The 25,772-nt window shown below is 40.0% G+C and overlaps 1 protein-coding gene across 1 annotated transcript in view; it reads right to left on the bottom strand.

Annotated features, from left to right (window-relative positions):
- CAMSAP3 (calmodulin regulated spectrin associated protein family member 3) overlaps positions 1 to 25,772 on the bottom strand; it is a gene marked incomplete in the record, with an annotated part of 1,204,937 nt that overhangs the window by 210,206 nt on the left and 968,959 nt on the right. The window contains 2 exon segments of the mRNA XM_044084445.1: positions 11,262 to 13,401; positions 16,407 to 16,479. Of these exon segments, the coding sequence (XP_043940380.1) occupies positions 11,262 to 13,401; positions 16,407 to 16,479 (2,213 nt within the window).

The raw sequence follows: 25,772 nt of genomic DNA, 5'->3' as shown, positions 1-25,772 counted from the left end.
ATGACTGGGTTACAGGTAAACCTGACAGGAGGAAGTGTCCACAGATGTCATCTACCTAGACTCTGCAAAGTCTCTGACTCAGTCCCTATTCTGGAAGTTGATAGGAAAAAGTGAAGGGGTTGGGGTACTACCAAGACTGAGACTAACTGTGGAGATCTTAGTGGTTGGTTATGTAGATCAGATGTTCCAATCTGAAAATGTTGTGAAAATTTTAAATAATTTGATCAAAATGTTCACTGACGCACAGGATAGTTTCTAACTATACAGTGTTTGATGAAAATAAGTCCAATGAAAGTTGGAAGACAGACTACAAAGTGAACTTTCTCCTTCTCTCTCTCGACCTGGTAGAATGAAAGCACACCCTTGCAGCTGCACTAATATTACTGGGAGAGTTCAGGACATAACATTAGAAATTTCAGAAGTGGACTGAACACAGACAAAGTTATTTCTAGTTTAATACAGAGATTTGATGCTATCTTCATGACAGAAGAAAAACATCTGGACGAGGGATACTCTAAATTTGATAAGGTTATCACAGAGAGAGAGAGAGAAAGAGTTTCTATGGCAGATTATACACTTATTTATGAGTAAAGATGCAGTTGGATGTGGGCAGCACAGTGGCACAAAGTTGCATTGTCACTTCATAGCAAAAGGCTTTCCAGTTTGATTCCTGGCTAGGGTTCCTTCTATGGAGCTTTCCGTTTTCCCATGTTTTTTCTTTAGGTACTTGGGTTTCCTTCCACCTTCCAAAAGCATATTGCAGGTGGATTAGTAGCTCTACACTGCCCTTAGGTATCCATGTGGCATGTGCATGCGAGTAATGCTGAAGACAGATCTAGCAATCTACATGCATTCTTTACTGTAATAAACTCCGTGGGTAGTTGTGGTTGGTCACAGGGTCACAGTACAGGAGTCAGATAGCATCTCATAATAATGAAAGGCTAGACGGGCAAACATAATATGGTGCTCTCAGACAGTGTTTGTTTTTATGTTCCTAGATACTACATGTTTTACTGCACAAGATAGTTAGCATTAATATGCACCAAACTTACGTTTGTCCCCCTGAAGTCAATTCAAAGCACACTTTCAGGAGAAAGACATCAGGCCCTTTGACAACTATTAACATATCTCAAGAGAGAGAATATCTTGACAAAAAAAAAAAAAAAACCACAAAAAACCCCAGTAATTTCAACAGACAAAAACAAAAACTCAGTGAGACTGCCATAACTGGGTATGAATCCATCAGAAACTATAGCAGGTGATTCTTGCAAGTCAGAGCAACATTCAATAGACTAATGAATGGCCAAATTGAGGTGAACAATTTAAATGGAAAAAAAGATAAACATCTGAAGATACAGAAAAATTCAACATAACCTTACTTGCCAAAGGATCTGGTTTCAGTTGTACAAATTTTTGTAGCAAAATATTTTGGGACACTTGTAAGTAAAGTAATACTACACATACACGCATGACTTTTCGAGAAAATGGTTCCACAGCTGTACCAGCAGACTAAGTCAGAGTGAGGTGAGGAAACTGTTGAAAATGATACACTTAGTTATAGCAGGACTTTCAAGCATGGAGATGAAAACAGTGCGTGTTCCACCAAGACACAGTGTTCCACCAAGACACAGAAAACAGAAAATATGACAAAATAGATGCGATACTAAAACAGTAGTAGTTCCAGTTGGGGTACTTTAGTTGCTGAGTAAGAAGTCCTTAAAAAGGGCAGGGATAGTCCTAGAAATGGGAAATAAAACAGAGATGTTTAAACAACCAGTTATTCTCGACTTCACCAGCTTTGGACATTACTGTATCAACATTCTCAAAGGGTGTTAAAGTCACCATGATGAGGTCCTCCAAATTTCAGAGAATGTGACCATGGAGAAGAAGCAAAGGCTTTTAAAGAAACTGTATCTTCAATCTTGACATACTTTGGTGGACTGACAACAGAAATTGCTTTGTAGTTCAGGAAACAAGGACCGTGAATGTATTTCTATCCTGAATCAGATTTTTTTCTGGCAACTGCGGCATTTATCTGAAGTACATCAGAATTAACCTAAGGCTTGCAGTTGGCAAGCCTCTGCTCTTTACAGACAGCCGTTATGAATTTATTGAACTTCAACCTTGCACCTTCACACTAGAGATCAGTTTGCAAATTTTAATGTCAGAAGCATTATGAGTACAAAGATACTGTCAGAAAGTGGACATACATTTCCTCATTGCTGGTTAAACATTCATAGTCCAGATCAGAAGTTATTCAGTGAAATGATGGAAAATTCAGTAATGGTGCAATCAGAGATACATCAGCATACAGTCCTTGGAGTAGGGGGCTCCCAGAAAGAGACACACCTGGACACTAACAGAAATAATGTTAATTAAAATTAACAGCAAATAATGCATATGACTGGGAAATAGCATTAGATTAAGCAAATGATTAGATGACAAAAAATATGCAGAACATTTGCTAATTTAATCCATAGTGGCTTGTGTATGGTTAGAACCCAAATCTCCCTTGAGTGATGAGTTGCCTGGGTCTAGAAAGGTCATCCAGAAGCATGGTAGCAGAATAATATAGTTCAGCATTACATGTATTAAGGAGAACATTTGCTAAGGCTGAAAACTGGGAGAAATTTCAGAGAGCACTACAGAAATTTCATAGTACAATAGAGAGCCTTGAAATTGGAGCAAAGTATGCTGCAAAAAGACTGACTGTACAGACTGAAAATGACTTAGAGCCATCAAAGGCAAGGATGGACCTGTGATATTTATTAGACAATTCAGTATCTGCATTATGATGTTTCTTTCCAGACTTTGCAAAGTCAAAACAGAAAATGAGGACCAGCAAATCAATAAAAATGACAATGAACTGAATGACTTTTTGGAAATTATACCAAAGAGTTCAGAAATGGACATGAATGGCTGAAGAATTTTGAAGTAAGGGAGAATATGGCACTAATGGAGTGAAGCAGTCAAGGTGTGGTGCTGTAATGATGTAGTAGATTCAGTCTAAAAAAAAAAAAAAAAGTCAAACTATAACATTTGAGGACAGAGACAAAGGGGTACAACATACAGCTGAAATTTTAGAGTGGGCTAGTAAATCTAGAAGACACAAGAACTGATGTTACTTGACATTTTTGCAGTCAGCTGATACTGCAGGCACAGAAGGGTCTGTTGACCTTGTCATTTGCAGAAAATATTAACGCAAAACAAGGAAGTGATCAGGTGCACCCCCCCCCCGACTCCAATGTGACCCATGATGCACTAATTTGAGTCAGCAAAACAGAATGCACTTCAGTGCTGGGAGGATAAGCTTCTTTTTAACAGGTTGATAACTTGGGGAAAAATGCATCTTTATTAGGTGGGTATGTACAGTCAAAATGAACAGCGAAAGCACATCTCATTCCTGGAGAGTTTGAAGAACTCTGCAGGAAAGAACTTCCAGTCAGAATCTCTGTCTTCTTCTGTCCACAATCCAGTAAAAGCAGTGGGAAGTTCATTCCATGGACATTAAGTCTATATTCTTGTAAGGTACAAAACTCTCTCCTGTGATATTTATGTCTGTCCCTCTCCTGCAGCAAGATGTATAATGGGACGACTGTGGAATCTCAAGGTGCATGTTTATGACTTAGCAGATACACTGCTCTGCTGGTACAAAGTTTAAGAAATCACTACTAAATTAGGATGGAGGATCTCACAAGCTAACCTTGTAGTGTTTTACTGGTTAGATGAGAATAAAAACATCACTGGAGTGCTTGTCTGTCACATGAATGGCTTTTGTATGAAGTCGCTTCCAAATCTTTGTCACTTCAGTTATTCACTACCTAAAAGTTATTTTTCAGGTTAGCTGTGTAGAGCATTGACTCAATGTTATATGGGACTGGACTTCTCTATAATTAGAAGTAATGGTGGTGATACAACAAGACAGACTTAAAAAAAAATCTTCATTCACAGAAACATCAATGGCAGCGGACCCCCAAATGTGATGAACTTGGATCAAAAATTGGACAAATTTTGTGTTGCCAGGCAAAGTAGACAAGATGTCAAAGTTTAACCTTTCTGTTTGGCAATTCAGACAGAACACACCACTGCATAGTCAATACCCAAAACAAACTAGACTGCTCAGGAAAATAATTCTCAAACAGTAACACTTCAGTCCCTGTTGAAGTCTGTAATTCTGAAACTCTTCATCTACAGTGATGCTTCACATGGAACCCCAGCTCAAGGGGGACATTTAATTGTTTTGGCTGGAGAACAAGGAAAATTTTCACTCTTTTATTGGCAGTCCAAAAGAATTAGAAGAGCATCATATAGTACTTTCACGGCAGAAACTATGTCAAATTAGCCATGACAATGTATTCTATGTCTATTCTGAACTTGAAACTGGTGACCCAAGGAATGACAACTTCACCTAACCTGTGTCATGGATTATAGGTATATAGGTATTTACCAGGCTACTGATCCACAAAGATGACTAAGCCCTGTATTCCCATGAAGTTTTAGCCCTTGTAAATCAAGTCCAAATTACCCAGATCCAGGCAGATCAATTATATGTGACCCCTATCCATTAGTGACAAGTGTGCCAAACCAGGGGTGAATTTGTGGTTTCCCATCCATTCCCCCAGACTACGTTTAAACAGAGTAAGGGAAGTATTTTGCTTTATGTACAGAGGAAGACGATGTCAAAGTGATATACTCTGATACATATATATATATATATCTCTCCATCATCATCAACTTATGTTGCAGAAGAGATTAAAATCTTTTGAGCGGGTGTTTATTCCCACCACTGGATTTGAGAATGTGAAGCAGATGAGACAAAAGAGATCGCCCATAAATAGCCTGCATAATACTATTGGGAGCAAATAACTAGAGAGGGGAAAGGTAATAGAATGAAAAGATGCCAATAACTTATTTGGACTGCAGGTTAGAGATTGCCTTCCGTATCAAGGATTGATATTAAAGTATAGGCAAAGAGACAGAAACAGGAGGGTCCTAAATGAAAGACCAGCACTGTTAAGAGTTTTTAGTACAACCTAGAACAGAAGTTGCTGCTAAGAAAGAAATAATTAGTACAACATATCAAATTTTGCAGGATAACTACAAAAATCAATCAGAGGAGGTTAGAAAGGATTGGGAAGAGACATTGGATAAGCAATTCACAAAGAAACAATGAGGGATATATGTATGTCTCCCAAATATGCAACAAAGTCTAGAAGATTTAGGATCTTTGCTTGGAAGTGTTCACATAGATATTTTTATACCCCAAGTAGACTTCAAAGAATTTTTCCTCAGGTTGACAGCAAATGTTAGAGGTGTGGTGGGGAAGAAAGAGGTAACTGAGAACACATTTTCTGGGAGTGTAATGAGTTGGCAGACTTTTAAAGATTCCCTGCAGACTGCTCTGTCAGAGATGCTGGGTGAGCATAATGGAGTAACTAGGGAAATTATTTTTTGAGCTACAATACAGAATTGAAATTGCCTAGCCATAGTAAGACCTTACGGAGTCTAATTATGATGGCTGCCAAAAACACATTTACTAGAAAATAGAAATCAACGTCTAAACCAACTTTACTAGAAGTAGCAAAGATGGTAACTCAGATAAAACAACTGGAATTGGGATGTTTAGAAAAGGGTAGGAGCAAATTACACAGAAAAAAATGGGAATTGCGGGATCAATACATGTACAGGAGGAACAAGGTGTAAAAGAAGGCAGGATTTGAATGAGCTATGTAATGGTTGACTGACAATGACAGGATAATGTATAACTTTTGCAGCTACAGTTGTGTTTCCATAGTTTGTAATGTATAATGTTTGCAACTAAGACTGCCTATGTCATACATGATAATTTAATAAAGATGGTTCTTGTTTAAAAATATAACCTGTACAATACTGAGAAGAGGGAAAGACTTTTGAGATAGTCAATGTAGTTCTTTATGATTTAGGTCCTTGGTTTTCTTAATGAAAAAGCATTCCGGTCATTCAACTTGTGTTTAATGTTAGAAATGTCCTAAAGGGGGCATTGCATTCATTCCTAATAACTGCAGAATTCAGTGGAATGGTCACATTCCTAGACCTAGCTGACAAACCCTTACTAATAAGTTGCGCAATGAAAAAGGACGTTCCTACAAGGGTGGATACATGGTGATTGAAGGAATGTTTGTTGTCCACATAGGTTCCCAAGACCCAAACCACCAGTCAGTTGTCATGGGTGTGTTGTCAATGGGATAGGGATGTCATATTTGAAAAAGCAGAGGTTTGACACCAGCTATTTGTTTGGGAAAGGCCTTCTTGGAGAATCTTGATGTTCTCTAGAGAGTTTATGATTCCACCAATTTTACAGTCATGGGTAAACTTGGTCAGCTAAAAATCCCTTTAAATTAGCACTCTGAGAAGTAAATACCAAAGAAGAGTGGCCCAAGGACTGAGCCCTGGGGTGCTTCACTAGTGGCAGGTCTTTTGGAGAAGGTACAGCCTCCTACCTTAATTTCTTGGGTTCTATTTGTTAGCCAGTTTGTTATCCAACAAGTTATGTCGGGATTAACATTTAGCTGGGAGAGTTTATCAACAATACTCAAGACTGGAATGGTGTTGAACTACTTATCCAAGTCTAGATATGTTTGTGTACTGATTTTTCTTCATTAATTCCTTCAGTAACCTTCTTGAAGTCAACCAGGTTAAGAAGGCAGGCTCTGTCCTTGACAAAACCAAACTGGCTTAGGTCAAGAGCTTGTAGATTATCTATGCTCTTATTTATCAATTCCATAAAGATCTTCTTCATAGCCTTACAGATGAGGTTGGTCAGACTTATGGGTCAGTAGTTACCTGGGTCAACTGATAGGTTCATTTGTGATTCCTAGGCTAATACACTGAAAAAAAATGTTCATTAAGTCGAGCCTTGTTTCTCAAGGTAAGACTCAAACCCTTTACCCTGTGTCTGTAAGGTAAACACCTCAACTATTATGGGGGGAGGGGTGGTTCTCCAACTTTGCACGGGGGGGGGGGCTGTTGCAGTCCTCCATTCATCTGGCACAAACCCTGTTTGGAGACTAAAACTGAATAGCCTCTCTATGGGGGTTGACAGATCCTGTTTCAGGCTGGTCAGTAGGCAGTCCGGCATGTTATCTGCCCCACAGAAGCAGTGTTCTTGGTCTTGGAAACTGCTTTCAAGACTTCTTTGGAGATTTGAGGTGATTATAGATGCATGTATGTGATCTTGAAAAGTAGGGGACAAAAGGAATAAAGTTAAAGTAAATAATTTCTTGGTTAAGGCAAGTAACAGACTGTCACACAAATGAGGCTTTGCCTCACAGTTAGTGGAGTAAAAGAATTCTTTCAAACCCAGAAAATTCACAATATCCTGTGGTCAGGAGAAGAAAACAGCTTGCCTTACTAAGATATGGGCTTCTATACTTGAGCTTCTTACAATCACTATTTGAAGAAATATTGTGTTTATTACTGAATATTTATGCAAACTGTTAACCTTTTTCACCCTTTACAGAACAATTGGGAGATTGTTAGGTCTGTTTACTTCAGATGTTTACTGTATTTTCCCTTCTGTGGAACACTTACTGCAGCATGTTTTCCATTTGCATTGTGACAGTTTTGCAACAATAATCTGGCTTCCTGGCAATAAATATGTACATTTTTGCTGCCAGTATAGACAGTCTCCAGTGTGTGTGCAGATCTCAGTGGTAACTGCCCATCTTTGGTATTCAAAAGAATAATTGCCATGTATCTTGAAAATAATTGCCATGTATCTTGAAATTAATCGCCATGTATCTTGAAACCTTTTAAAAAAGATACTTGAAAAAGAAAGGAGAAGCAGGGAAATGGGGATGGTCGAATGCTAAGGCACTTAAAGGGCAAATGATATAGGCTTGTTTTCTCCTTGTGCCAGTTTAATTTCTCCAAGTCTTTTGGGCTTCTAATACCATGATGGGAATGGACCCCATTCCTAAGTCAAAGTAGATTAGAGTTCACAAAATCAGTATCGTTTCAGTCCTTGATGTTAGCCGAAAGTGCTCGTTGCAGCACCCACGTGTGCAGACTTTACTCCTCCTGCAGTTATTACAGAGTTACGTGTATGGGTAGCATACTTAAATATGACTGTAAATTCTTTTTCATGACGCCCATTGCTCCAGTTGGAACTGTCTGGGTATCCCTTCCACACTGCCCTCGTTTCTACCTGCAAATCCTGGCATTTTATGACTTTGTTTCTCTCTGTACCTAAGGCACTGTAATCATTAGGTGCAGCAATTTCAATGATAAATGCTACTTCTATCTTCTTTTCACGGACTACTACATTTGGTTTTCTTGCATCTATTTTTGAACTGTCGGTAACGGCTGATCCCATGTGATACAACCTTCATTTTCTACAATGCTTTGTGGCTCACATTTCCAATGCCTCTCAGCTACTTCAATATTGTAATGTTTGCATAATCCCCAATGCAACAGTCTTGCTACATTATTATGCCTTTCAGTATATAGGCCCTCTGCCATTAGTGCATCACACCCAGCAACAGTATGTCTGACTGTTTCCAATTCTGTTTTACAAAACCTACACTTATCTCTTTCTCCCAAATGTTCAACGGACTTTGTAAACTATCATGCACATAGTCCACTATCTTGGGCCTCCAACATTAACTTTTCGCCTTTTGGTTTAAATTCACTTCTCCTTAACCATTCCTGTGTCAGATCCTGATTGACATGTTGTTCCAGGAATTTTCTGTACTTGAAATGATGTTTATGCCTTTTCCACACTTCTTGCCTTCTCATCTGATCCTTTACCTTATATTGTTTCTTTTGCTTTTTGGCACATTCAGTTGCTGCCTGATTTTTGTCAACTTCTGGTTTGATTTCCGTTCCCAACTGACATCCATATGCTTCTGCTAAACTAAGCAGGGAATTCATCTTAGACCTGCTCTTCTCATCTTTTAAAACTTTCACTGTTTTGATCTTGTGAAGTCAGCAGATATGTATGAAAGTCCTGCAACTGCAGATCTATACATGTAATCAATTTTGAAGAGGTCCATACCTCCTTCAGAATGGGGAATACATAATCTTGGTATACACTAATTTTTATAAATCACCTGATAAGTGTGAAGCATTTTTTTTATTTTCCTGCCAAATGATCCAATGACCTTAGTCACTCACCCCAAAACTACTCTAAGGACGTGAAGAGCAAATGGTTTACTGCTTGGCCTTTATTGCTAGAGGTAAGGGCTATTTCAATATTAATTTTAGTGTGTGTGTGTCTTTCGGCTTTTCCCGGTTAGGGGTCGCCACAGCGGAACTCCGGTCCGCTAATGATTGGCAGTAGAGTTTTACATGCTGGCTTGCCGGGCCTAACGCACAACCTTCAACGAAGGAACGCCCATTCACGCATGTCGTCACACAGTAGACGCTTTAACTGAGAATCGAACGGGCAACGTCTAACTGTGAGGCGACAACGCTACCGCAGCACCACCACCGCAATATTAGTCTTCGAAAATATTCCTTACCAAGTTTTATTTACATTTTATGTTTTATTGTCGATCTGTTGTCAATTCTCAAATATTTATATGCTCCCTCCAGCTTATGTTCGTTTATATCACATTCCTGTCCCAGACTAATATTTTCTTGATGCTGCAGCTTTCCTGCTTTAAAGGCTGCTTTTGCACATTTATTAAAACCAAATGACATTTTATATCATATGAGACCGTTATGACCACTTGCAGTTGTGCTTTCAGTTCCTCATCTGATGAGCTATGCAGTTTTAAATCATCCACAAAAAGAAGATGAGAAGTTTTTACACTTTGTTTTCTAGGAGCCAAACCGTAATCATGACCTAATCTGCTAAATAGACAGCTGAATGGATTAAGGGCAAGACAAAAGAGCAGCGGTGACAGTCACCCTGGAATATCCCTCTTTGAATTTTTATTCCTGAGATAATAATTTGTCCTTTATCATGGCTTAGCTGTAGACTGGTTTGCCACTGTTTCATCGTTACTGTAATGTAACTGATCAATGCAGGGTGTATCTTACACATTCGTAAGCACTCCTTTAAGCTGTCAAATGCTTTTTTGTAGTCTATTAATCCCATACTTAGATTATTCTCCTTTTACAGTTCTCCATTATGACTTTAACAACAACTGATTCTTTGTTCCATATGACTTTCTTTTATTACTCTTTTGCTCTAGTGCCACAACTGTTTTTTCTTCTACCCGACTATAATCTCTATTGGCATCAATTCCATTATATAGTTTATATATCGTCAGAAGGCAAGTTATTAGTCTATAGTTTTTAGGACAGCTTGTAGGATCACTCTTGAGAAGGAGTATTGTTTTTCCTGTTAACTTTAACCAGGTGGGTGTCTATTTCGGTTAAATCTTACAAAGTTAATACTCTGAGCAAATCTGCCTTATGGAAAATTTCCTGGAAGCTCTGAGATTGTTCAAGATCACAAACAGATGGTTCGTGTCCTACATTCATAGCTCTCAACCAATCAGGAACAAACCTCAACATAATAAGTGCATTGAGCTACATCTGCTCTATTACTACTAGTTACAGTAAAAAGAAAAAAAAAACATTGTTTTGCTGGCTTTCAAAGCCGAAAAGCACTTAGCTGCTTAAACACCAGCAACACAGTCCCTTACATTTAGACTCATCTTGCCGTACCTCTAAACTGTCCAGTTTTTCACAGACTGCCTAGATTTTTGCCTCACTTGTTTGGTCTGTTCCTCAAAGTCTGTGGTTTTCAGATAAATCACAGAGGACTGAAGTCACTGAACAGTGACATCAATTTTAGTTTCAGAGTTTGTATCCTTCATAAAAAATGCAGATGCACACACATTCTGTTATTTTAGATACTTTAAAAGTCTGTAATAGATAGGAGTACCTTATCAATATGGACAGCAGGCAAAACCAAATCTTTTATTCTGCCACTGCCATTTGCTTGTTAGCACTGGTAGATTTTATTACTTAGCCCAAGACCCAACCTTAACAACTTAAGAAAGAACTGCTTAACATTGTTAAGGTTGGGTCTCGCACCACTCTAGTGCTTAACTGATTTATCTTTTTATGAACATTGGAACATAACCACTCCATGAAAATGTAACACTACCATCATGCACAGATTTAACAGCCTGATGAACCTTATAGTGTACTTAGCTGGTTTAAAGCACATTTGGATTGACTGCTGTTGGTACATACACAGGTAAATGCTCCCAGATACACAAACCTCATGTACCTTTCAGGAACAGAAGCAGAGAACTAATACAAACCTTGAAGAAGAATCCAACTCCTGTCTTCTGCTCAGGGTCACTCTGGTCCACCAAAGATTCTCTGGAATGTTCTAAATCATCGGTGCCTTCATCAGGAACCTGCAACTGAGACAACGGTATCTCAATTAAATTTATCCTTTTCACATTTTGTTCCTCTGGGTTATGCTTCTGGGAGTCACTGTTTGCAGTGTCAGAAGACAGCAGACTCCCAACAGTTTCTTTCCGTGGGATTGAAAGACCAGCGGGTCTGATGTTATCATCATTTTCAAGTTCTGTATGAGACTCATGTGACCCTGCTTCAGAAGACTCTTCAGACTCTGAAGCTGTTTTATCAGACAGTCCACTTTGCCTGAACTTGTCACCTAAACCATAACCAAAATTGTCGTTATCTGTAAGATAAACAGAAGATTTAGTCTGCACAGGAACCTGACTTGGTGAAAATTTGCGAAGGTGAGGTATAGTGTCCACATTCTGAGGTGGAGTCAGTACTCGAGTCAGTGGTGGGACCTTCAGTTCTGCTGGCCTTGTATGTTTTGGGCTCTTCTGAGGAGTAGAACTGGGTCTTTTATGAACTGGCTGGGGTGATTTGGGGCAAGATGTGGCCGACTTGCGGGATGGAGATGGGGAAGGAGACAAAGAGGCTTCCACTGCCCTGGAAATCTGAGATTCTCTGGAGGGCCTCTGGGGTACAGGTTTTGGCACGGGAATAACCCAAGCCTTACTCTTCTCCTTGTTCATCAATTTTTGTTGCTGCTCAGCTAGTCTCTGCATATCCATTTGGAGTGAACTCAGCGCAGAGTTAAGTTTTGCAACTGCCTTATTGTATTCACCCAGGTTGTCTGGGGAATCGCCTCTAGTAATCTCTGGTGAAAATGTAACTTGCTTCTCAGATTTAGATTTCCCAGGTACTTCCCTGAAATCAGATGGTTCTTTTGTCCCCGATTCTCTATTACCCACTGGACTTGGACTATGAATCTCTTCATCATCTTCTATTTTTGAGAGGCGTTCTTCTAAGGTGAGGCTTTTGTTTTCTGTACCAGAGTCTCCTTCTGGATCACTGCCATCATCTTTCTTTTTCAACTGCAGAAAAGCACTTTTCCCAAGTCTTTGTCTGTGTTTTGTAAATATGGCTTCAATTCTTTTCTTCTGGGCTTCAATGGCACGACGTTTCTCCTCCAGTCTTGTCCCCAGCTGGCTCATCTCTGTATTTAGGGTGGGACTTTTGCTAGGACTATCTTCAGACTTTTGAGCCCATGTGGCCATCTGAGGAGCATTTAACTCAGAACTGTCTGGTGTGGTTTTCTGGGAACTACTGCTGCTAGATTTGTTGTCTGGAGGTGCCATTTTCTTTTTACGCTCTGCAAAACTAGTCATTTTTACACCTGAACTAGAAGATACACTTTCAGCTTGTGAACTGATAGAACTCAAGCACGATGTACAGTCATCTCTGCTGGTTGCATCCTTGTCATGGGGTAGCTTTGATGCATCTTCTGCATCTGAATCTAAGCTATTGTCTCTCAGAACAGAGTCATCATCTCTTGACAGGTGTGATGTTTCCAAACTCTTATGGCATCCATTTGTTGGCTCACTATGAACTCTGTATATTCCTAAACCTTTAGGGGAATCAATAGATCTGTTTTGAGGATGAGAGTCAAATGGGGACTGTTCAAGCATTCTTGGCTTTGAATAACCATCAGCTGTTTCTGGAGAGTGAAGGTAAAACTCATCTGGAGCTCCCTCAGGCAATAGTCTGTCTGAACTGTGGATTATCTGCAGTGCTTGTTCAATTGTTGGGGGTTCAGTATAACTGTTACGGTCACCTACCATTCCATTTTCCACATGGACTCCACCAGATTCTTTACCATTTCCTCCACTCCTACTAGGCAGCAGGGGATGCTTCAAAATCCGTGGTGAAGTTACAATTCCATTTGGGCTATTTAACTTACTTCCTTTATCTAAAAGTTCAGTAAGATCTTCAGGAGGTGAGTAGGCAGTTCGTGTCATGTTCTTTGGACCCTGGTAGACATTTGGTGTCAAGCTATCTGTACTAACTGACCTCAAAATAGGGTTTCCCATAACAATGTCAATATCACTGTCCAGTCCAAATGGAATACTTAAGGACACAGCTTGCGATAATGGTCTGTAAAACAGTTTAAAAAAAAAAAAAAGAAAATACATTAACAAAAAAGTTATTTTCTGCAAATGCTTACTGCTGATCAAGATTTTTATTTCAACAACACTGTCTTTATTAAAAAAAAATCTTTCTTTTTGTTGTAGTAATCATTTACAGTGCAAATGCAGTATTCATTTTATAAAGCAGCAAATAAACAAAAGATTGCTCAGGGTCAAACAATACAGGGAGTACTAGTAAATGATATTCAAGACCAGGGCTCAAAGTTTTAAAGCAAAATACCTTTACTATGCTGCACGTCTTTTATTAAAGAAATTCAGTGAATACAGACTAAATTAATACTCAATATGTCGGTCACCCAAAGCTCAAATCCAAACTTGTATCAGAACTGTAAATCTGTCATTTTTTTACGAAAAGCCTCCTAAAGGAGATTAGCAAAAATGAACAGTAGGCAAGTCACAATGTTGATGTGTTTTTTTTTTGTTTTATTATTCTAAACATGAATTTTATTACTAAGTATACAGGATAGCAGTGATTCTTCAACTGAAATGAATTTGCCTTTCTTCATATCATTTTTAAGGTAGTCAAGTTTCTGAATGCTTTTTATAGAGCAGTACAGTGGCAGGGCATTGGTCTATAATGCCTACATTCAAGGGTTCAAAAACAGCCCTGGAAGAAAGCAAAGGTGGTCACTGAAGACGGACTACACATCCATTTCCTTTTAAATGCTCTTATACTTTGGGAGAGGACAGAACTGTCTAGTTTCTGGAAAGCCACGCTTAACTTCACAGAGGTGTTGTAACAGATATCTGTTTCCCACATTAGAAGGAATAAAATGGTTAGATCAGTGAGGTGCTTGGTGGGACAATGACCAAGATGGGCAACAGAATGTGTTTTTTCTGACTTAGATTTCCACACACCAGTCAAAGTTTTAATTGTTATTTATCACTGTCCCTAGATTTTTTTTTAATAACTTAGTTTATTTTGAAGACAGTTTACAAAGTCTCATGATGCTATATTCTGACACTGAAGGGGAAGTCATTATTATTACTCTGGGTATGTACGTTTATACATCATCTCAGAGAAACTAAGCACCTTTCACGAAGCAATTATGTTAATTAATGTACAAATGGCATTATTTGGTTATCCACAGTCAATTTCCTACTTACAGAGATCAAAAGAGTGAAAGGAAGTGATCTAAAGAGGTAGTCACATCCGACAAAACTGGTAACCCCCATTCCATGACATTTCCATTTGTGACTTTACTCATAATCCAGTTCAAAGTGATGGATCTAAACTTCTTGAACTGTCGCTTGTCTTGATTTACAACTGAAGACTAACAGGCAGGGTAGTTCGTTTATATACTTTATTACACAGAAACACATCAGGGTAGATAGCAGGAGTACAAAATATAAATTAACTGACAGACTACACAGAAGTGCATGCTTACATCTCAACAGCTTTCTACAAAATGGCAGTCAGGCTTGCACATACTCAGTCTTTATACACATGTGCAAGCCCATGGAAAGCTTCTTAAAAGGTATACATACATACTGATCTAGAGAACTGTCACCCCCCAACCCCTCAAAAACACTACCACAGCTACAAGATACAGGCCCCAAAGCTGCTAGGCTTTCAGGAAGGGTTTACAATATTAGCCGCTGACTGGAATTTAACTACAGACCTGACTAAAGCTCAACAGGGCCCTAGAGAAATTAAAGTTCCTAGGCACAGGAGGTATTGTGCCACATACTGTACCTAGGAACATGGAACATGTGAACAATACTAGGTAAGCGATCACGTGAACTACAAGATGCTTAGAGGTACACACCTTTAAGAAGACACACTTAAAAATTCATACTTCCTTTTTTGAGCACGTATTCCCCCAATCCAGCAAGGTTGTACACGATAATCCTGGTGAAAATACGAGTCTACCCATCCAATCATCAAGACTAGCCTTAAAAGGAATCTAAAGTATGTTTTTGGACCTGTAGTGGTATTTTATTCCACAGGCCAGGAAAAGAGTGAGTTAGCAGGAACCTGTCTCTTCAGAGAGTCTTGTTTACTTGCTGATGCAGCTTTAGATCGCAGATGCAAATGTTTGTACAGCCTCTGACTTTACAAAGAAACAGAAGGTGAAGCAGCACTGGGTCTTTCGTGACTTGAAAAGCAAGATCAAGGTCACCTAAGAGCTGCCTGTAGGCCAAGTATAATGAGGGCTGTGTTAATCTGTCAGCACAGTTGAAAGATTTAAAGCATTTGATTTACTTGGTAATATGGTTTAATTTATACACACCATAGGGGCACTGGATTCAGGGATGGGTCTGATAAGGGAAGAGTACAGTGGCAGAATGACTTCCTTGGATTTTGAAGACATTCCCTTTGGAATTAACTTGGCTTGATATGGCTTCCAGACTATGGTGGAAACATGGTGACTGAATGAGCGAGAATTTGCCACACAAGTACCCAGAATGGGTGAGCTGGAACTGTCTACTTAAGCCCATCCTCCCTGTATGCCACCCCCAGCAACCCATGCCATTAGATAAGCACAGGTGACCTGGGTCACAGTCATGGCTTTATTCCTCCACACCACAGGGGCAAGGCTCTATACATTGCTAATTTTAATGAGCAATGAAGTCTGGCAACTGTTGCAAGAAAGTTGGCATAAATAGTTAAATGTGGTATCTGCAAATTTGCAGTGGAAAGTACTGTATTTGATTCCAAGACATGCTACAATTTTACATCACTTTTGTACCTTCATCTGAAGTGCCTTCATTATACTTTTACACTTTCTTTTCCAAACTAAGCTGAATTCTTTCTTTATCCATTTTATAGCACCATGACTGGAAAACTAAAGAACGCTCACAGTGGTTAGTGTAATCCTCAACATCATTGAATAACTTTTGCTTTATCACCGTTTATGATCACATTTATTCCCAAATCCAGCTTTAACCAGATCTAACTCATCAAGTGGAATAATTTGGTAACACTAAGTTTTAAATAAAGATACGTACTTCAACTGTTTTTTAGGCCATGTCCTTCCAAAGCCATCATCATGCGTGAGAGAGGTAGAATGCTGCATAGATCCTGAAAAATAAAAGCGACCATGTAGTTAAACGAAAACTTACTCTCTACATAATATTCTCTCTCCTTACAAAGGATATGCAAATTCATAGATAAGCAAAGGAAAAACATACACTAAGACAATCACAGAGCTATCAAGTCTGGCAGAGAAAATTCTAATAAAACAATCAAAACTGGAGGCAGCAGGTAGAAAAACGTTTTGACAATTACGGCTCTGTGTGATGATCATTACAGCTGTGGAAATAGAAGCAAACTGTGCAGGTAAAAGCTGGTTCAATAACAAATTCAAAAGCAGCAAGTAAAACAAAAGAACCAGCTAACACAGCACTGTATAAAACTATTGTTTAATCTAAAAAATAAAAAAAAAAACTGTAAAAAGTATACAACAGAGGAGCGCTATCACACCAAATGTGCTTCATCAGATCTAAAAACAAAGTACCAAGCAGTGCTTAAATACAGTCAGGAAGGTTCAAAAGCACCTGGTCAAGTCACATGACCTCAGCAAAGGTTTTAAAGGTATATGCTCATTTAATCATTTTCCTTTGTTAAGATTGTAAAATTAACATCCATTTAACTTATAAGCATTCTGTCATTGTTTTGATATCACCTCCTCTGGCTCCTACATTCAATAATTCCAAATCTAAAAACTTAAAAGGAATGTTCAATACCAGTGTTACAAAAATGCTTATACAAAGCATTCCTACTGTCACATATTTGATACAAGTGTTTCCTGATACGATTCTTCAGCATTCAATTCATCTTACCAACATAGTAACATCCACATGGATACAAACAGCCAAATAGACCACGTTGCTACTAGTACAGTTAGCATAGAAATTGAATTTAAAAGTATGTCCAGTAACAATCATCAGTGTGAAAGTACTTCTGCATGTTACATAATCTGCATGGATGTGTCCCTTTCCTAACCAAAATACAGGATCTGTTGCTAACTAGAGGTTTGTAGTACAGCAGTTTCTTAATGGAACTATTATTCCTATAGCAAAAGTGTGGAACTTCACCAAGGAAGTCCCTGGATCTGGCATCAGTGGTCAAAATATGCCAGTGCTTTCTAATGATATCACAGATATGCTGAATGTCATTTGAACAGGTAACACACATTCTAAAATCATTTCTGTTATGTCTTTCCACAGCGTCAACCATATAGTTAGAAAAATAGGGTCTAGCTGAATTATTTCTATGTGACACGCCATCCGTATCTCATATTCCGTTTACCCCCTAGAGCAAAAGTCCTCACTCAGGGTATCAAAAGAGGAAAGCATGTTCTCATCATTTCTATTCAGTCTTGCATGTCTATAAAATTGTCCTTTCAACACATTATGCTTTACATACTTAGGATCCATACTCTGGTAGTGCAGTGTGTGAAGGCTGCCAGCCTAGCCAGATAGAATTTTATAGATAATTCTGTCATTTGTAAATATTAATGTAAACCACAGGCTTGTTGTCTTAAATGCTAAAAATAGTGTTACCTGTGGAACTGGAAAATAATGTAACAACAGTGCACTCTGCTGGCAGAAAGCTGACCAAGTAAAGCACGTTGTGATCTTTTGATCTAAACACGGTGCCAAAATGTCTAAATGAAGACATTCTTTCTATTGTTTTAACCAAGAGTTAAATTGCTAGATTTAAACATGCAAATGTATTTTTATTGCTTTGCTTTCTGACCAGCTGCAAGATAACAAAAGGAAAGGTGAAGAATGCAAATGTAGATTCTGTTAGCCTGGGAAACCAGGGAAGTGTGAAGAATGATGTAATGTGAACCAGGAATGTGATTTAAAAAACAGAGAATCAGAGAGCATTAAGCATTTTTTTGTTTTGACCATCCAACTCAGCACTGCCTTTGCTCTATATGTAAGTTTATCTTAGACTTGTGTTTTCTCTTAGAAATAGCTAGAAACTAGAAAGATTAGACTGTCTTTTTCTGTGATGTCAGAACTGCACTACTGAATTATTTTAAGTATTTCTCTGTGATCTCTGAACTCTTGACTAGCACTGTGTAGTAAAAAGTACTGTCTTGTGTTTTGACTATTTGTTATTAAATATTTTTACACACTTTCAACTGTGGCTGTTTTTGTAGAGATAATTTAAGCTCTTTAGAGTACTTGCATGCGTTTGGTAAAATTGTACAAAGCCACTTTAACAGCTTTAGCCCTGGGCTATACTACCAATTGGATAATAATATTGCACAGTAATAATTGGACACCCTTTTAAGGGCCGTTGAGTAGCTGATAAATATTAGTGGGTGGTGGCAGCTGGTACTACCATATAGTTTGGGGAAAAGGGGCACAGCTGGAGAACCCGTGCCAGCCTTCCCCAGGAGAGTCTGCGTGGTTGTATAAACTCAAAGTGTGTGTGTGTGTGTGTGTGTGTGTGTGTGTCAGCTACTTGGGCAGGGACACGAAGCACTGGTTGGACAGAGAGGGTGCTGGAGGTTTTAGCTTGCCCACTAGGCTGAGATCTGGACCCTACAGCCATTGGGGAGTCTTATTGGGGACCTGGAGAACAAGGGAGCGATGAGCTTCAGACTGACTGTGATCTCTGTGTGCTCTTAAGGGAAAGTGCACTTTACTGTGTGTATTTGTTTATCCTTTCCCCCTATATGAGATGCCCTTCACCGGTGTTAGTGGTGAGGATTGAGGCTCACTGATTGCTGGGCCAGGGCACGGGCATCACACTGTGCGTTAACTCTCTTGCATGTTATCAGTTTTCTTTGTATGGACCATCTCAATAGAGACCCTGAATGAGTTTGTGGACTATAAAAAAATCAGTGGTCTGATGTAAAATGTTCACATTAAGCATTCCTGAACCTCAATACATTTTCTTAATGTTTGTGTCTTGAATAACCCTGATGGTTTTGATACTCAGCTCTATAATAAATCATGCAAGAAAGTTAACACACTGCACTACCAGAGTATGCATCCCAAGTATGTAAAGCGTAATGTGCCGATTTTTATGGCAGCTAACTGAGCAGGTGTAGTCTTGTTTGTACTGTATTTGCAAAGCACTTAATTCCATTTACTGATTTTTGGCTCTCTATTCTGAAACACACAATATATCCTATGCGTGTGTGTTGTCCACTGGGATAGAGCTGTGTATTTGCATAGAAGTACAGCTGTGTTCATAACTTACCATAATTGTAGATGTTTGAGCAGATCAGTGCTACAGTACTTAATCTGGGGAGCTCCTGCCATCTAACATTCTGCTGTCAGTCCAAATACTAGAGGCTTTCACCATCCTCCAGACAGGGGACATCCTTTCAGGCAGCTGGCGGTATAATAGTTGGTCAGCTGGTGCCATCTTCAGGCCATTCTTACCTGTAGTATGAAAGTCCAAAAGTTTCTCGGGCAGAGCACTGCCTGCCCCTCTGACACTACAGGTAGAAGTGTCACTTTAGATGGAGTAGGAGAGAACAGGGAGGTGGAAGAAGGTGATAGGGGACACACCCAAACCGCAGGGGCAGCAGGATAAAGGGGTAGGTGGGAGAGTAAGGGTACTGCAACACTGACCTACAATTATACAGTTATAGTAAAATAAGAACACAACTGTACTATGCTTTTTGTAGTTGATAATGCAGTAATTAGACTTAAAGATTTATAGACCATTACTAGGCTAATGACCCCCGGGGGAGCACTTTTTCTAACACTGATTACCTCTGGGTAAGTTTATAGGGTAGATAAAGAGTGTCTTCTGCTGAGGACATGAAGTGCTACAGAATGGCAGAGTCAAACATGGCTCTGCCTCTTGAGACAGCACTGACATGATGATGTTTTCAGAAGCTCTGTACAGTAGACCAAGCAGTAGGTGTTCCTTTGAAAATAATGTGGTAGATGCCCTGCTGGCATGAGTCCTGACCCTGCCAGGTATTTGTTTTCTATAGTGTGAGTAACACAAGGTAATATAGTTAGCAGTCCACTTTCAGGAGATCAACTTATTCACAGCTCTTCCCTCCTTAACATATGTTGATATGATTTATGTGGAAATCTAGTCTTGTGAAGGTAAAACCTTAGTTGTTTGTGCACATCCAAAAAGTCCCTTTGGAAAATAAGGAAAAGTTCCTTACACACAATAGCTTGCAGCTCAGCTGAGGTAAGTGCCAGCAGCAGGGCAGTTTTCCAAGTAAATACTTGGGAGGCAGAGGCTACTGGTTCAAAGTGTGGGAACGTTAGCTTTTCTAATATGCAATGTAGTTCCCAAGTGGGTCAGGCTTTCACTTGGGAGGCCTGAGATGCAAACACCCTTCAAACATTTTTTCACATGGGGGCCAGTATATGCAGGAGGGGCCATAGGTGGGCCGGCAGAAAAAGCCTAAGCATGCACTTTAAGACTTCAGTAAGATAAGCTTTCTTTGTACAATGGGAAAGTACACTTGGTTTGTTGGTTAGAATACCATTTCTTTTACACCATAAAGAAAAACTTTTCTATTTTGCTGAGTAGGATTTTCTGATACTTAATTTTCAAGCTTATTAGGAATGGTAGCATAGCCTTTGAAACAGACTGCCCAGGCAGAATCAACAGCCAATAATCCAGGCTTTCAGAATGAGTTTCCTCAAGTTGGGATCTATGACAGACCCCTTGTTCTGCATTAGGAGCTCCATGATCTGAGAAGGTGTTGTGTTTCTCCTCTCACTTAAGAAGTGTTGCTTAGGCCACTAAGGAGCAATGAGTTTCATTCTTGGCCTGTCTACCCTCACTTTCTGTAGTACCCTGGGGATAAAGGGTAGTGAGGGGGAAGACAAAGGAAGAGGTGAAGGTGGCATGTGTTCTCCACAGCCATCTGTGGGCATTCTTGAACAGAACTTGCTGATCTGTGCCTTATAAAGGAAGCAAAAAGGTCTGTCTGACAGAGCCCATCCTTGTGTCAGATCTATGAATTCTTCTCTCTTCATCATCCATTTACTGGGGTCTGTGAGAGGTATACTGAGGGTGTTTGCCAGCAAGCTGTCATGTCCTAGGATGTACTAGTTCATACGGGTCAGGACTAGCTGTAGGGCTCATTTCCACAGCTAATTTGCAAAGGTGGCAGGAATGACTGTACCCCTGCTTGTTGACATACCATGTCAAAGTTGTATCATCTCTTTGTCTCTCAGTATTTTTATTGTTCCCGATAACAGTTTGTTTTGGAAGGCTTTCATGGTCAAAATTACTGCCAGTATTTCTTTTATACTGATTTGTTGTTTTTTACATGACTCCCTGGACTCTGAAGTTGTTTAGATACACTCCCCAAGGCAGATCTGAGCTGCCAGTGGTTAGTGTCAGGATTGTCTCAGGCAGTTGGGAAAGGACTCGGATCTCCTTTTACAAGCATGGATGGGGGGTGGATTGGTGTTTCCACAGATTACTGGTGTGTTTTTTAGGAACCACTGTAGTTTTCTCATGAGAAGTGTTTAGGGGATCATTAGGACACATGAGGGCATGTACCCTAGTATCCTCAAACTTCCTTATTATTATGATGTATTGACTTGGAGAAGACATTCTGAATGGACAATAAACTAGTCCTTTGGCAAGAAGGCTTTCTGCTGGACAGAATCTAATTTTGCCCCTAGGAAGGTAACCCTGGTGCAGGATTTGTGACATCTAGACATTTAGGTTCAAACCCACATTCCGAAAGTCATCCATGGTGATCTACATGGCCAAAAGGAGTTCTGCAATAGAGCTGTGAGACTCATGCAGTTGTCTAGGTATGGGTAAATATGGACCCCCTTGGTCCTGGAATAGGCTATTACTGTTGCCAGGCACTTGGCAAATAACCCTGGGTACAGTAGATAAAACAAATGGTAAGGTACATAATTGGAAGGGGGAGCCCACTGCCTTTAAGTTCAAGACCTTCCTGTTCTCCTGGTGAATGAGAATGTAAAGCTAGGCATCCTTTAGGTTCCTTCCAGTGTCTAAAGAACCCACCAGAAAAGCTTTAATTTATTTTACAGTACTCAATACTTATATTACAGTTGGTTTAGATTTTGATTTCCATTTCCTGTTCATTGCTTTTTTGGCATCCAATACAATTAAATTTAGTAAGGCCTTATTATGCATAAGCAATTCAGATCCTGTGACCCATCTCAAAAGAATCATTTTCTTAATTACAGACATTCTCCCCCAACATTTCTGACAATCAAGTATTCTGTAGAGAATTTTTTTAAATCTGCCAATTCGATCTTCTTTCGGATGTTCCCGTTAGGGGTCGCCACAGTGGATCATCTGTTTCCATTTATTCCTGTCCTCTGCATCTTGCTCTGTCACACCAACCACCTGTATGTCCTCTCTCACCACATCCATAAACCTTATCTTAGGCCTTCCCCTTTTCCTCTTACCTGGTAGCTTCATTCTTAGCATCTTTTTCCCAATATACTCAGTATCCCTCATCAGCACATGTCCACACCAACGTAATCGTGCCTCTCTGGCTTTGTCTCCAAACCTTCCAACCTGGGCTGACCCTCTAATATACTTATTCCTAATCCTGTCCACCCTCGTCACACCCAGTGCAAATCTTAACATCTTTAACTCTGCCACATCCAGCTCAAACTCCTGCCTTTCTGTCAACGCCACTGTCTCCAACCCATATAACATAGCTGGTCTCTCTAACTACTTGTAGACCTTCCCTTTCACTCTTACTGGTACTCGTCTGTCACAAATCACTCCTGACACTCTTCTCCACCCACACCATCCTGCCTGTACTCTCTTCTTCACCTCTCTTCCACACTCACAGTTACACTGAACTATTGATCCCAAGTATTTAAACTCATCCACCTTCGCCACCTCTACTCCTTGCATCCTCACCATTCCTCTATCCTCCCTCTCATTCACACACATATATTCTTAGTCCTGCTGACCTTCATTCCTCTTTTCTCTAGACCATATCTCCATCTCTCCAGGGTCTCCTCCACCTGTTCCCTACTCTCACTACAGATCACAATGGCATCTGCAAACATCATAGTCCACAGGGACTCCTGTCTGATCTCGTCCGTCAACCTGTCCATCACCATTGCAAATAAGAAAGGGCTCAGAGTTGATCCTTGATTTAACCCCACCTCCACCTTAAATGCATCCGTCACTCCCACCACTGACCTCACCGCTGTCACACTGCCCTCGTACATATCCTGTACCACTCTTACATACTTCTCTGACACTCCTGACTTCCTCATACAATACCACAACTCCTCTCTAGGCACCCTGTCATATGCTTTCTCTAAGTCTACAAAAACACAATGCAACTCCTTCTGACCTTCTCTATACTTCTCCATCAACACTCTCGCAGCAAACATCGCATCTGTAGTGCTCTTTCCTGGCATGAAACCATACTGCTGATCACTAATCATCACGTCCCTTCTTAACCTAGCTTCCACTACTTTTTTCCATACCTTCATGCTGTGACTGATCAGTTTAATCCCTCTGTAGTTACTACAGCTCTGCACATCACCCTTATTCTTAAAAATCAGTACCAAAACACTTTTTCTCCATTCCTCAGGCATCCTCTCACTTGAGTGTTTTGGAGGTGAAGAGAGTGTCGGACAGAGTGATGTTTATGAAGTCGGAAATTGATGGTGTAATGATGAATGTTGTTAGTGCATATGCTCCACAAGTTGGGTGTGCGATGGATGAGAAAGAAAAATTTTGGAATGAGTTGCATGAAGTGGTGATGACTGTACCCAAGGGTGAGAGAGTGGTGATTGGAGCAGATTTCATTGGGCATGTTGCTGAAGGGAACAGAGGGGATGAGGAAGTGATGGGTAGGTATGGTGTTAAACAAAGGAATGCAGGAGGTCAGATGATAGTGGATTTTGCGAAAAGGATGGACATGGCTGTAGTGAATATGTATTTTAACAAGGAAGATCATAGGGTGACATACAAGAGTGGAGGAAGATGCAAACAGGTGGATTACATCTTATGTAGGAGGGCCAGTTTGAAGGAGTTTGGAGACTTTAAAGTGGTGACCGGGGAAAGTGTAGTTAGGCAGCATAGGATGGTGGTTTGTAGGATGATGGTGGTCATCAAGAAGAGGAGGAGGAGTGTGAGGGCAGCACCAAGGATCAAATGGTGGAAATTGAAAAAGGGCAATTATGAGGTGGAGTTCAGGGATGAGTTAAGACAGGGACTGGGTGGCAGTGAAGAGTTACCAAATAGCTGGGTAACTACAGCAGAGCTAGTAAGGGAGATGGCTAGAAAGGTGCTTGGTATAACATCTGGACAGAGGAAGGACGACAAGGAGACATGGTGGTGGAATGAGGAAGTACAGGAGAGTATACAGAGAAAGAGGTTGGCAAAGAAGAAGTGGGATTGTCAGACAGATGAGGAAAGTAGACAGGAGTATAAGGAGATGAGGTGCATGCCAAAGAGAGAGGTGGTGAAGGCTAAGGATAAGGCATATGAAGAGTTGCAAGAAAGGTTGGACACTAAGGAGGGAGAAAAGGACCTGTACCGATTGGCTAGACAGAGGGACCAAGCTAGGAAAGATGTGCAGCAGGTAAAGGTGATAAAGGATAATGAGGGAAACACTCACAAGCGACGAGAGTGTGTTGAGGAGATGGAAAGAGTACTTTGAGGGGTTGATGAATGAGAGAGAGAGAGAGAAGGTTGGATGATGTGGGGATAGTGAATAATGAAGTACAATGGATTAGCAAGGAGGAAGTAAGGACAGCTATGAAGAGGATGAAGAATGGAAAGGCTGTTGGTCCAGATGACATACCTGTGGAAGCATGGAGGTGTTTAGGTGAAATGGCAGTAAAACCTGCCAATTTGATTCATTCCTAAAAAATATGGTCCCAGTTATCTCTCTATTTTTCATTGCACCTCCAGCATTTGCTAACTCTCTGAGGAAGAACTCTCTGAAGTCTACTTGGAGTATAAAATACCCATGCAAACACTTCCAAGCAAAAATCTTAAACCGTTTGAACTTTGCTGCATACTCTGGAGCTGTGCAGATGTCATCACATTGTTTTTTTGTATACTGCCTTTCCAGTCTCTCTCTCCTCAGTCTTTTCTAACCTCCTCAGATTGATTATTACAGTTATCTTCCACTATTGTATATGCCCAACTAATTATTCCTATTTTAATAGCAGCTTCTGTTCTGGACTTGACTAAAAACTCTACGAGAACTGGTCTTTTACTTAACATTCCATCTCCCATACATACTACTTAGACATTTTTCTGTCCATTTCTTTGGGATGACAGCCTGGGAACTGGTGGACACCATGGCATATGACAGCTGAGTACCACCTAACTTTTGGTACTAAGTGAGGGATTCAGCCCAGCCCTTTATAGCGTTAATAAATCTAGCACACAAA

This window comes from Protopterus annectens, chromosome 9.part0 (genome assembly GCF_019279795.1).
Source record: "Protopterus annectens isolate FY-2018-M chromosome 9.part0, PAN1.0, whole genome shotgun sequence".
Classification (NCBI taxonomy): domain Eukaryota; kingdom Metazoa; phylum Chordata; order Ceratodontiformes; family Protopteridae; genus Protopterus; species Protopterus annectens.
This window is presented reverse-complemented; position numbering and strand designations above follow the sequence as displayed.